The following is a 12,745-nucleotide window of genomic DNA, read 5'->3' as shown; positions in this document are numbered from 1 at the left end:
GAATGTTTCGGATGTTTGCTAGGAGTGAGCTCCATGACTTTCCCACATATATAGCAGGCCAGGTTGCACCGGGGCAGGGGTAAATATGCAAGATACCAATCTACAGTGGTGTTCTCTGCAGGGCCGAACTGGGAACCAAAACCGGCCCTGGCAAAGTGCTCGGGTAACCCCCCCTGGGGATTGGGGGTACAGCCAAGCTGTTTGCCAGGGCCGGTTTCGGCCAATTTTGTTACAGGGGCCGATATTGCAGCAATGCTGCAAAAACAGCCCTGTAACAAAAATGGCCCCCAGGGGCCCAAAACCGGCCCCCACCCTGGCGGCCCACTGGGTAAATGCCCAGTGCCCGCTACAGCCAGTCCGGCCCTGGTTCTCTGTACCATGATCATCTGTGGATTTAAGCTTGGATAAACAACAGTTTTTAGCCATGAATGGCCCAGTAGAATATGCAGAGTGCTGTGGAGGAAGAGCACTTAGCAGGAGAGACGTACTCCCGGATACACACCAATTGCATGTTGGACAACTGACCTAACATAAGTGAAAATTTACTCTAATTTCTGAGGATATCCTAAGTTAGGAAGATAGGTATTTGCATTGAGGAGGAGGCACTTCCAGTGGCTTGCCTCACTTGAGGGTTCAGAGAGTGGTTAGATTCGACAATCACACAGAAATGTTTTAACTTCGTTCTATCTCAGTGATGTACACTATAGTTCATTGGACCCGATAGCTGTGGGACCATTATCTATCCTTCACAGAAGACACACCAACAGAAGTTAGGATACACACAAAATATATAACATATCATCATCATCACCAGCAAAACAAATACAAACTTGGGAATGGAACATCATCTTTAACACAACATACCCAAGGACAAGATACAACACTCAAGCACAAGCTACAACACATCTCCATCCTTAGTTGAACACATAGAAAGAAAAGACAGAACATGTTGTTCCTTAACAGAACAAGCATTAACGTAAGGTGAAGGCATCTCTTATCATTAAAATAAAACACACAAGCACAAGGTAGAAGACATGGTAGTCCGTAAGAGAAACCCCAACAAACTAGAAATGTTTTCACCAGAACACACAACAGCACAAGATACAGAACAGACCTGATCTATAAGCAAACATATCTATTCAATACAAGATTCTGAGAGAGTGAGGAATGAAGAGAATAAAGGAGAATATAGTGGTTGAATGGAGAGAAAGAGTGAGCAATGGAGAGAGCAATTTGTACTTGTCTACAGTGCATATGCCAGACACCACATGACCAAATTGACCCCAACATAGATCCAGCACATCTATTTATATCTTTCTTGTGCGCCTTCAACCCACGAGTCCATAAACAAATGCACACCAACTCACCAACGTATCCCAACCAGCAGAGAGCAATTCTGATCCCCACTTAATATCCCTCTAACATATTACTCTCAGCTGTAGCAGTCTAAAAATGATGAAAAAAATATGTCTGGATTTTAGATCTTTATTCATACACATCTCTGCAAGCATACTGTCGGAGGAACCTGAAGATTCAGGTGTCGTAAGTACGAGAGTTGGGCATTATGGAATGCAAAGATAGTTCATTGACGAGCTTATGAGAATCCTTCATAAAGTTCCATCGGACCAGGGCAGCCAATTGCAGGCTCCCCTACCTTTCATCTGGGTGAAAAGTGCCTTTAATCCTGAGTGCTTTCCATGGAATTCACAAAACTCAGATATAGGTCCCAGATCAGTGTGGTGGGACAAGGAATCAACTCTTCTCTTTTTAAAGGAAGTAATCATGAAAGTCACTAGTTATCGATATACCACGGATAGGGCCGCGCCGCTGCATACACTTTGAGGTTGATGACCCATTAGTGGTGATGTTGTTGTTGATAAGAATGTCCATTGTGGTGAGTTTCTCCTAGAGAAGAGATCATAGAGGATAAGCATGTTAACATCTTCCATCCCTGTACCTTTAATACATACTGTAGGGTTTCACACCAGAGAAGTGGTTTCAGAGCATAGAAAGTAGGAATTACTCTTCAACCATTAGAGTACAATCATTTGTTACAGAAAGAAATGAGACATGTGGACATGACAGAGGTGATAGCTGATGGGTCCTATGAAGGAAGAGTGAGTATGAGGGGCCGTCAGCTAGTGCTAGTTACAGGGACTAAGAGCTATCTAGTATTGAGGAACAAAAGATGGCAAAGGCAGAAACTCTGACAATAAAATGGGATAGTTGGTAAATTGTCTTACATAAACTAGATTCCAGAGCAACGGTTATGAGAATTAATATTTCTACCTGATATTTTCATCATGCCAATAATTAACCAGAAGGAACTTAGCCTAGCTTAGTCGACCACAGAAAAATGTGATCAGAATTATCTTAGAAAGGTAAAGGTTATATGAGTGCATGTGGGGTCATAGGAGTGACATCATCGTTTCATTGTCAGATTACACGGGGGTGTAACACGCAACCATATAACATCTGTGCTAGGACTGTTGCACTAACTAGTTGCATTATTAAACCTCACAAAAACCATAAAAAAATTTCACATTTTGCTCAGTTCTCTTTTTCAAATATAAATCTTACAATGTCAATTTATATTTTTTGCTGTGACAGGTGAGAATTATGCCTACGCTAATCCAATACTCTCAAATGGGTTACGTTGGTGTGACACACTGTAAAGACAACACAAGCGAAGTGACACTACTAGCTTAAATGAAATGAGTCACAGCTCTATAGCTGTTCAAAGTACTGGTGTTAGATCACTTCTTTAGGATTATTTGCAAAATACACATATACATTTACTTATGAATGTTATTTAATTAGAATAAATATTGCTTTGTATATTAATTCGAGGCTGGACTCCTTTTTTGTGAAAAGAGAGAAAATAAGGTAGAAGGATAAGATGGATTTCTAATTTAAGGGCATTATCCAAGGCGAGGTGGAGTTTAAAACCTTGTCCTATGTGGATTACGTTACTCTGTGTCCTGTCCGGAAAAAAGATGAGAAAACACTAGTGCTTTGTTGTATTTGTTTATCACTTTTGGAGACATTTCAAGTCATTTACTGTGTAAGTACATATATTTTCCCAGTATCACCCCAGTTTAAGAAGCATTCTGTATTCTACAGGCTAAGTAGGCAAGGCATGCATTTAAGTCAATTGGGTATTAAAATTACCCAGGATATTAAAAGGTTTACCAGCAATCTCTCAATGATGGTATTAAATATGCATGCATACACAGGAACACTCAGGACGCCTCATTTGGGTGAAGGTTGGTTCTTTTTGGATCAGTATTTATCCTGAAATATTACATATTGGGAATTATTTCCCTTTCCCAATGTACAGAAAAAGGTTTAAGCTTTTAATGGAGAGTGTGACAGTCCACCTTCAAGAAATACACAGAATTCTACTCTACAAGGATATACTAGATGTACCAGATGTGGGTATGCATCAAAATAATACATAATACTGTATCTATAGTTGTATTTAAATAATAATAATGACAATAGTTTTTCAAGATTAAGACATACTTGTTTAACCCCTTTATTCTATAGTTAATGTTGGGTTATTTCTCTAGGTGCCTTGGGACATGTACTCCAAGCTGAGTTACTTAGACAAATTCTCACACTGTGGAAGATATGATGCATTCGACTGGTGATAATGTTTACCTGTTTTAACGGGCTTATTTGTAGAGCTTAAAAATCCAAACCATTTTGGATTGGGCATGTTTTGATAACTAAATCCAGAATGTAAAATTTTCTAAGGTCAACGTACAAATTGAAAAACAGAAATGATAGGTTATGATAAATTCGAATCTTTATTTGAGATTTTATGTTTGCAGCCAGCGCATCAGGAGTGCTTTGTATCATGATCGTCATAATATCAAAGTATCTAAAAGACTATATCATCAAGAGATTCTTCTCTGGACCAGATAGATGTGAAAGTGAACTGTTGCAACTAAAAATGATGCGGGGATCATTATTTGTAACTTCATCTTTTGTCGAAAGGCAGCTGTATTGCAAAAAAAATCTAGCAATGTGCACTGACTAGAACTAAAAAAATGCCTGCTAATCATTTCTGAAATAGAATTGTGCTGAGATTATGACTAGAAAAATTAAATCGTGTTTCATTCAGGAGGGGCAGTTTTGTCTGAAGTGAGAAGTTAGAGGAAGCGTCGGGGACGTCAAAGGTCTGTACTGACTGGCGAGTCTGCACTGCCCCCTTGACTTGTCCATATGTTCAATCGCTCTGCAAGCCTGGAGGTGGGAAGATTGTGGGCCCTCAGGATATCACAGAACCCACATTTACCTTTATGGATCATTTATCATCTGCAACACTACATACCTCTGTGATCAGATGAATATAATGGAATACAAAGGTAATAACAACTTTCTTACCCTTCTCCTCGTGCAGTGTGGCACTCTTATAAACAAGGACATTGGAGAGATTCAAACAGTGGGCCTTGTCTTTGAATGTCTGGATCTCAGAGTCTGCCAATTTACCAGTCCTGGCTGTAAATAAAAGTAAATAGGAGAATTAAACATCAGTGTAAGATAGAGGAACACAATACATTCTTGAAAAACTGCTTTATTGTACAGTGGTGCTGCTTTATGACAGCTGGAGATATTCCATTCAGGGATCACTGATCAGAAATCCAAGGGTGCCAAACAGATCCCAGTGATCGCCTTGTAATGTAGGCGTACAACGAGAAGGGAAAGTCCAGCAGAGAAACTCTATTGCTGTGGTGATTCCCTCTGAAATGAGCACTGCAAGCATCAACCTGCTGTGAACCACTCCTAAGACTCCTGGAGCAATTATTATCTATTTATGTAGAGTTTGTTAAAGCTTTACCACCATATGGTGACCACAGAGTGCTTTGAAGAGGGGACAATAGGTAAGGATAATCCATGAATGGAGCTAACACAGGACGCTTAGAGCTAGCCAATCAGCTGCAGCACAGTTGTGTCACGAGAGTCCTTGTCAGATGGGTCCCAAAGATAGCGAAGACGTAAGCAGGCAGAGTCATGAGACATGGAGGAGGAGGCAGGCACTCTCAGAGTAGAGTTCCAATGGTTTGTTGAAGAGATCTCTAACAATCTTTTACTTCCAGGAATTCACTTTCCACTCCCCTGAAGTTCCAGTTCCTACTGTGAGCTCAATCAGGACACAACCACTGTCAGGGCCACAGAAGCCCTGGCGTTGCAGCGAGGTGGGATGGTGATGCATTAGTTGGGCCTCCTGATGAGAGTTCCCGCTCAGCAAAGGGTTTGGGCAGGTGTAGGGCTGAAAGCCCTGCTGAACCCTATATGCAGCTGAGGGATGACATGCTTTGAAGGTGAGGAGGGTGGACCTACAGACAGGCTCCCATGCAGAATACCGTTTATCTTACCCACCTACAGTGCCAACAGCATCTCCGCACATCATATATCCTCATAACTGTGCATTATATCAGTGATGAGCCACACCATAGGTACATCAAACAGTCCATGAGTTATTAATAAGTATCGGATCCTTGGATCCTTGGTCTCCTTGTGGGGGCCAAGGGGCCACCCTTTGGGGTCATAGATACCACACTCGGGCGACGTGAGTTAAAGGCTTCAATTGTGTGCATCACATACCAAATATGGGAAATTTCTGCGATTTTTGCCCATTTGAGCAAGAACCCTTAATCAGATTGTAACTGTGTTTATTCACTGAATTTATATATCCTTTTTGTTAAACACTTTTTTCCCAACTGCAGCTGCACAAGGCCTTCGGTCGCAGGCTGGGCCCGAGGCCCAACCTCCATCCAATGCGAAGGGCCTTCAACCATGCCTAGTGCCCATCGACTGCTGAGCCTGGTCTGTGGTCAGGTACTTTGCACAACACCCCCTGTGCCAAAGGCCATACGCAGAAGGGGGTGGCCACATGACTAGGCCCAACCATCCGCAGGTAGCCCTTTCCCACTCTGCACACCATTTGAATGTGAGCTACAGGTGTGCCTGTCCTATTTTTCAATTTTACATTTTTTAAACTATTTTTTAAATAATTAAATTTTTTTGTCTCTGTAAACGAAAACTGTGATTTTGTACAGAAAAGTGTAGTTTTTTAAAGGCGTAATTTAATGACTTCTAAATCACATTTTTAAAGAAAAAAATTACTGTCAACTCAACTTTTTGAGTTCTTTTTATATTGCCATTTTCCACACATCTGAGTGCCCTCCCAAACAGCCTCAAGGGTTGGGCATATAAAACTCACCCTCCACCCCAGTATTGTCTGAATTCTATTCAACAGTGAAAATTATGATTTTATTTTTAAATAGTTATTTTAAAGCTGGAGGAAAACATACATCCATTTCATCATCCAATCACATTTGAGAAAAAATTCAAATATGATTGACGGAATTTGTGATTTTCTGAATAATTTTCTTAATTCAGTATTTTAAACTGCACAGATATACAAGTTCTACTTTAGAGCTTTGCGTTCTTTTACTTTGCTGGAGTTGCGAGTAAAAAAGGACAAAACATATATTTTCAACCGCCGCACCCCTTTCCTTTTTTTCTCTGCACTAAACTGCATGAAAATATGTGTGCCAAAACTTAGTAGCTGCCTACTCTCAGAGACTGCCAAATTCGGTGCAGATCCACCTAGGGCAAACAAAGTTATAAACAACTTAATAAATGCCTTTTTTAACAGAATGTGCGACTGAACCATAAGCCACTGCGTAATATAACATAATAAGTATAATATATTGCACACGTCAGTCAGTAGGAGGGGCATGGGTGGATCCAGCACATACCAGCACGATACAGTGGTGCGACAAGTGCAAGGTGAAAAGAGGACTAGACCGTACCCCATTCCTTGTCCTAGGTGGGGTCTCACCAATCAGAACAGTTGGGCGCGTGTCCAAATATGACCTGGGATGGGTTGAGATGGGTGAGGGACAAAGGGTGAAAGAGGAACCCGAGCCGATGAGCACGCCCCTTTGTCCAGTGACAACGACAGTGACGATTTTGTTGATTTTTGCATACTTGATCTGAAGCCCTCATTTCACGGCCCTACTTATCTAGTTTGCCAATTAGGTCTTTCATGTGATTGTATGGAGGTATGATCACTCTGTCTCCATTAATATCTTCCTCTCAGCCTCTCACCTCTGGTAGATCATCGAATAGTTACATGGATATCCTCGTCCCGTGTCCCTCTTCCTGTTGTACCCAACCCAGCTAAATTTTGTCGGGTATAAGGCGAGCGCCACATGTTGCACTATTATCGATTTGTGTTCTGCTGTCTTCCCTGTCCCCATTCATCCTAATAGCCTCTATCTCTTCACATTCCAGCTCTCTGGGAGCCACATGGTCATGTTTGCTTGAAGGACATAGGGATTCAGAGTCCATCTTTTTCACAGGCTCTCACTCAACATCTGGACACCCTCAGCTTCCGAAATGGATCCACATCTGTTGAATGTGTTGAGAGTCAGGTAGGTCAATGGCTTCTTCTGACTCATTGGACCAATGCAAGGGTGATTTCCTGCTCAGTATATTGGCTAAGAGGTACAAAGTATCTAAAGAGAATTTCCTATTCTGCCTACTCCTTGTTTGGTATTCAGAACAAGACATCTCAGCGAGGGAGCGACCATAGTAGCGCCTGTCCATAGACCTCGTTGAAGCCATTGGTGAGCTACCCAGAGCCATCTCCATCTCACATACATGCCCTCTTTCAGGGATGGCAGCATATTTGGGATTATCTAGGAATGAGCCCTTCAAGTTGTACAGTCGTGGGAGGGATGGCTGTGATTTGGGGTATGAATTGTTTAATGAGGATGAGGACTGAAATAATCTGATTTCTCAGTATTCCTCTGCGATTGATGTTGCAGGGTTGGCTCCTCGCTGCACACGGTGGCTGCAGCTGCTCGTCTTGCAGTTTCTGAGAACATTGTGTTAGGGTCCACTCTCACTGTTGCTATGCCACATGCCTCAGCTGAAATATTATTCACTGCTAAAACTCACCATCTTACTGTCTCTATGCTATAATGCTATTAAATACTGTTCCTATTTGTTTCCCACATCACCCATGCCCTGTGTTGAATCTGGCATCTCTGTTCTCCACCGCACATGTGTAGGAACCGCAGACTGCGTTGCCACCACTTCCTACCTGACTCAATCCTGCATTGATCTCACTGATGAGTCCACACCAAAGTGTGATCTTGTATAGTATAGAGATGATTCATGCTCCAGAAAAGACAAGGGGACACTTGTTGTGGCAGAACTGCTTGCTCCTACATTTGACTGTATTCCAGCCACACAAAAAAGTTATAATATTAATATTAACACTTCCTTGGACATATATATCAGAACATGCACTGATAGACGACATAAGCAAATTTGAATATATATTTGTTTTAGTAACTAACAGTGTTTTCACTCTTAACATGCATGCTAAGCTTCATAACTGCCATATGACTGGAAGCCATTTTATTTGAGGTAACATCTGGACATTTCCTGCATCTTGATGTAAAGCATAGCTTCACTTTTAGTGTTGGCAAGCAGCAGCGTGATTGTAGGGAAATAGTACATTCAGCAGTCTGTATATGTATCTATATCTTCATTTCAAGGACTTCTCACATTCTATCTGTGAGTAGATCCTGCCTCCTGCCCGGTGCATAGTTTCTGTTACCAGTTTATGCTCCATAGACTTCCATTGAGAGAAAAGGATATAAGAACTGTCCGAAATTGCATGCATTTTAGCATTATATGTTCCTGCTGGCTTGTTCAATGAGAACTCTAGTCGGTTGAAATGAAAATGTGTGCCTGATTATTTGCTGTGCATCTTTCCTTCACTGCATTAAACACATGTTAGACTTTTAGCAGCTCGACGTGTTGTATTTTATTTTACCAGCTTGACATGGTTACATTTGCTGCTCATCAGTTGATGCAAGATGAAGTACCTATGGAATGCCCTTGCTGACAAGACCTCTAAAAGAGTCTCCAGATTGTGAAGTCACTTTATATGTGTCCCGGATTGCTCAGCCTCTCATACCCACTACAGAGGATTTTGCAGAACTAATAAAAATGTGCATCTTATCATCGGACTAACACAGTACTATCAAATCGACATACATGGAGTGTGGCAGGCTCAGCAATAAAAGGAGGTTGCCCATAAAATGGTATTCTGCCATGTGCACTGTGCTTGTAGCTGAGCATGGAGCTGTGAGGTGGTGACTGAGTGTGGTGGAGAGGGCATGATTTGAGTGGTGTTGTGGCAAAGTGTGATAACCATGTATTATAAGAATGGCACGTAGTCATCACAGAGGTGGTGGAGCAGTATGGTCAAATGTCGGCCGAGAGACCGAAGCTGCACTTCACAGATGAAGCCCAAATAGATTAAACATGTCAGTGGTTGTGGTATTTTGTAACAGGGTGGGTCTAGCAATTCTGGCGAAACTGTTTGTGGTGGGCTCCAGATTTGCCTATGGTGGTTCACCTTCTCCAGCTGGCTGGTTCAACCATTTCCATCCTTCACTTTTTGGTTATTTACATAGTCCAGCATCAGGTAATTTTGACTTCAGTGTTTAATAATATAGAACAAAAATTGTCTGGGACCTGGACAGTGTGCAGCCAAGATGACCCACAAGAAGACATGTTCATGTGGACCTGTGAAGCCTGAGGTTGGACACTCATTCGCTAAGGGTTCTTAAGTGTGCATGGCTCCCCTTCTATCCAAATAAATATGTATATATGTATTTAAAGAGACTTATGAAGCGAGAAACAAGCCAAAGAAACAAAGGAACCACTGCACTTACTGAAGATGTGGAGGACCACTTCTTTGTTGTGATTGTCGGCCTTCATGAGCAGGCAGCCCGGGCAGGTGGGGTGGAACGTAATATAAAAGCTGTTTTCTAGAACAGAAAAAATATTTTATGAGATGAGAACTTTGAGGTAAGGAATAGCGCAGAAAGAATCCCTGGTACAATTCCTCATTACCTAGTCAGATTACCAAAAATGGTCATTGTGATGTCAGTGAGTGTAACCCATAAGGTGTAGGACACTGAAGGAGCTGAGTTTGATCTCAGTGAATATTGGACACTCAGCTCAGCCTGAAGTCACTGAGAGAGAAACAACATGCATCTGTGTGTAAAAGGAAAAGAGGAAAAGTAAGCACTTCACTTGAGGTCTCTGAGGTCATTGGGAAAGACTGTTTGCAGTTAAATGTGCATTTTAAAGCACAATGTGATTTCAAAATCAGTATAATAACTTCCTGTTCAGCTCTGGTGGGGATGAGGTCGTTGTGCGCCTGGGACAGCTCCTAGAAGGTGGGATTATCAGGTGATTTCATATGGCAGACGCATTGATTTCATCACCTGGCTGTTTATTCACCAAACCAGTTGATACTGGGAGTTGCAGCCTGTATTTAGTTCAAATCAACTTGTGTGTAGTTCACACGTACACCCTTGTATTTATCAGGAGGATGAGCGCAATTTGTTGTCTTAACAACTGTATTTGCAAATTATTTGCTACAGTTTGATCTGGGTATCGCGTTTTTTTAGGTCATTTTCTGGAATCCCACTGTAAGATCAAACATCATATGATTCTGATTTCCTGTGATGTTGTCATTATGTTAAATAATATTATTGAAACCTGAAAAAATCTTAAATCTATTGGCTACAGAAATGTTGGCGCGGGTGGGAGACTTCAGCACATCACCGTGAAAGAGGCCCTTGGTTCAGTAGCACAGGAAGAGCCCAGCATGATGTCGATGTGTGGAATCCATGAAGCTGCAGTTCTGGGAGATCTCATTTGGGTTCTCATCTTGTTGTGAGCGCGCATGTGATCGCTGAAGGATCTCATCATCATGCCTCTGTCCGTGTGAAATAGAAAGCTGCAGTTCTGCGAGAATTTATTGGGATCACATCTGTATGTCAGTGTACGTATGATCCATGAAGCAGTAGTTATGTGAGTACTCATTAGGATCTTATATTGGTGTGAGTGAGTGTGTGATCCATGAGCATGCAGTTCTGCAGGTCTCATCTTGGTGTGAGTGAGTGTGTGATCCATGAGCATGCAGTTCTGCAGGTCTCATTGGGATCTCTTCTTGGTGTGAGTGAGTGTGTGATCCATGAGCATGCAGTTCTGCAGGTCTCATTGGGATCTCATCTTGGTGTGAGTGAGTGTGTGATCCATGAGCATGCAGTTCTGCAGGTCTCATTGGGATCTCATATTGGTGTGAGTGAGTGTGTGATCCATGAGCATGCAGTTCTGCAGGTCTCATTGGGATCTCTTCTTGGTGTGAGTGAGTGTGTGATCCATGAGCATGCAGTTCTGCAGGTCTCATTGGGATCTCATGTTGGTGTCAGTGAGTGTGTGATCCATGAGCATGCAGTTCTGCAGGTCTCATTGGGATCTCATCTTGGTGTGAGTGAGCGTGTGATCCATGAACATGCAGTTCTGCAGGTCTCATTGGCATCTCATCTTGGTGTGAGTGAGTGTGTGATCAATGAAACCGCAATTCTGCAGGTCTCATTGGGATCTCATCTTGGTGTGAGTGAGTGTGTGATCCATGAGCATGCAGTTCTGCAGGTCTCATTGAGATCTCATCTTGGTGTGAGTGAGTGTGTGATCCATGAGCATGCAGTTCTGCAGGTCTGATTGGGATCTCATCTTTGTGTGAGTTAGTGTGTGATCCATGAGCATGCAGTTCTGCAGGTCTCATTGAGATCTCATCTTGATGTGAGTGAGTGTGTGATCCATGAGCATGCAGTTCTGCAGGTCTCATTGGGATCTCATCTTGGTGTGAGTGAGTGTGTGATCCATGAGCATGCAGTTCCGCACGGTCTCATTGGAATCTCATGTTGGTGTCAGTGAGTGTTGGCCCTCAGGTATTGAAGAATCCTAGAACTCAATGCAATGTCTGTGAAGCCTGACGTGCTTTTTTTACCTCAGTAATAAAAATATCATGTGCTCACCTTTTTGAATGACAATCTTAGGTCCTCTAACCTCTACTTCTTTCACGGGCCAGCTGTGCCTGCATGAAACCAAGAGAAACAGAAAACCTGAGAGGCGACACCAAGCATCGCGTCACACATCGTAGAGTGTTCTAACCTTAAAAGTCCATTTGTTGGAACTAGAAACATTTATTTCACATGCTTTCAATATTTTTTTTTAAAGTGCTGGGCTTGTACCACTCTCAAGGTTTTTGGTTTTGGCGCTGAAATAGATTTTCGAACCTGCTTTATGCTTTATGTACTGTTGATAGGATATTATAATTATCACATACAACCTAAACAGCAGTGAATTTTGATAGTTAAGGTTAGCTACACCAACCATAAATGCCACCAATGGATTGCTCATTTATGTTTGTTATCTCTGGCATTTGCAAGTGCGATAATTATCGCTAAGCGCACTTAGCGCTAGGATAATTATCGCCGGCTAGCGTGGATTTTTATCGCTGAGATAGCGTGCTATTAGCAACGCTTATCTCAAAAGCGATAAAAATCCTCACGCTAACTGCCTAACATGAGATTATCGCTCTCATGTAGTGTGGCGTTAGCTTGTTGATAGGGACTCACAATCTTAGCCATGATATCCACCTTCCATAGGATATCATGGCTAAGTCAGTCCTGAAGCAGGCATAAGGAAAGTAGCGATAACAGGGGTTATCGCTACTTTTCCTGCCGCTATGCTTCATAGCGTGGGGCTTGAGGATCGGAGAAATGTCGCTTAGTGACATTTCTCCAGTCATGTCAGGTCAGGAACGCCCACTTTGCATCTCATTAGA

The 12,745-nt window shown here is 42.2% G+C and overlaps 1 protein-coding gene across 1 annotated transcript in view; it reads right to left on the bottom strand.

Annotated features, from left to right (window-relative positions):
- Positions 1-1,471: 1,471 nt before the first annotated feature.
- Positions 1,472-12,745, bottom strand: part of LOC146869735 (uncharacterized) — a 144,211-nt gene continuing 132,937 nt past the window's right edge. Inside the window, exons 18-21 of the mRNA XM_085613809.1 lie at positions 11,934-11,992; positions 9,774-9,869; positions 4,393-4,506; positions 1,472-1,905 (exon numbers count right to left, since the gene is read on the bottom strand). Coding sequence (XP_085469935.1) covers positions 1,856-1,905; positions 4,393-4,506; positions 9,774-9,869; positions 11,934-11,992 — 319 coding nt within the window. The 3' untranslated portion in view covers positions 1,472-1,855. The remainder of the gene's footprint in view (positions 1,906-4,392; positions 4,507-9,773; positions 9,870-11,933; positions 11,993-12,745) is intronic.

Source organism: Triturus cristatus, chromosome 1_1, assembly GCF_964204655.1.
Source record: "Triturus cristatus chromosome 1_1, aTriCri1.1, whole genome shotgun sequence".
In the NCBI taxonomy this organism is placed as follows: Eukaryota; Metazoa; Chordata; class Amphibia; order Caudata; family Salamandridae; genus Triturus; species Triturus cristatus.
Note: the sequence above shows the minus strand (reverse complement) of the source record. Positions and strands in the feature narration are given on the sequence as shown.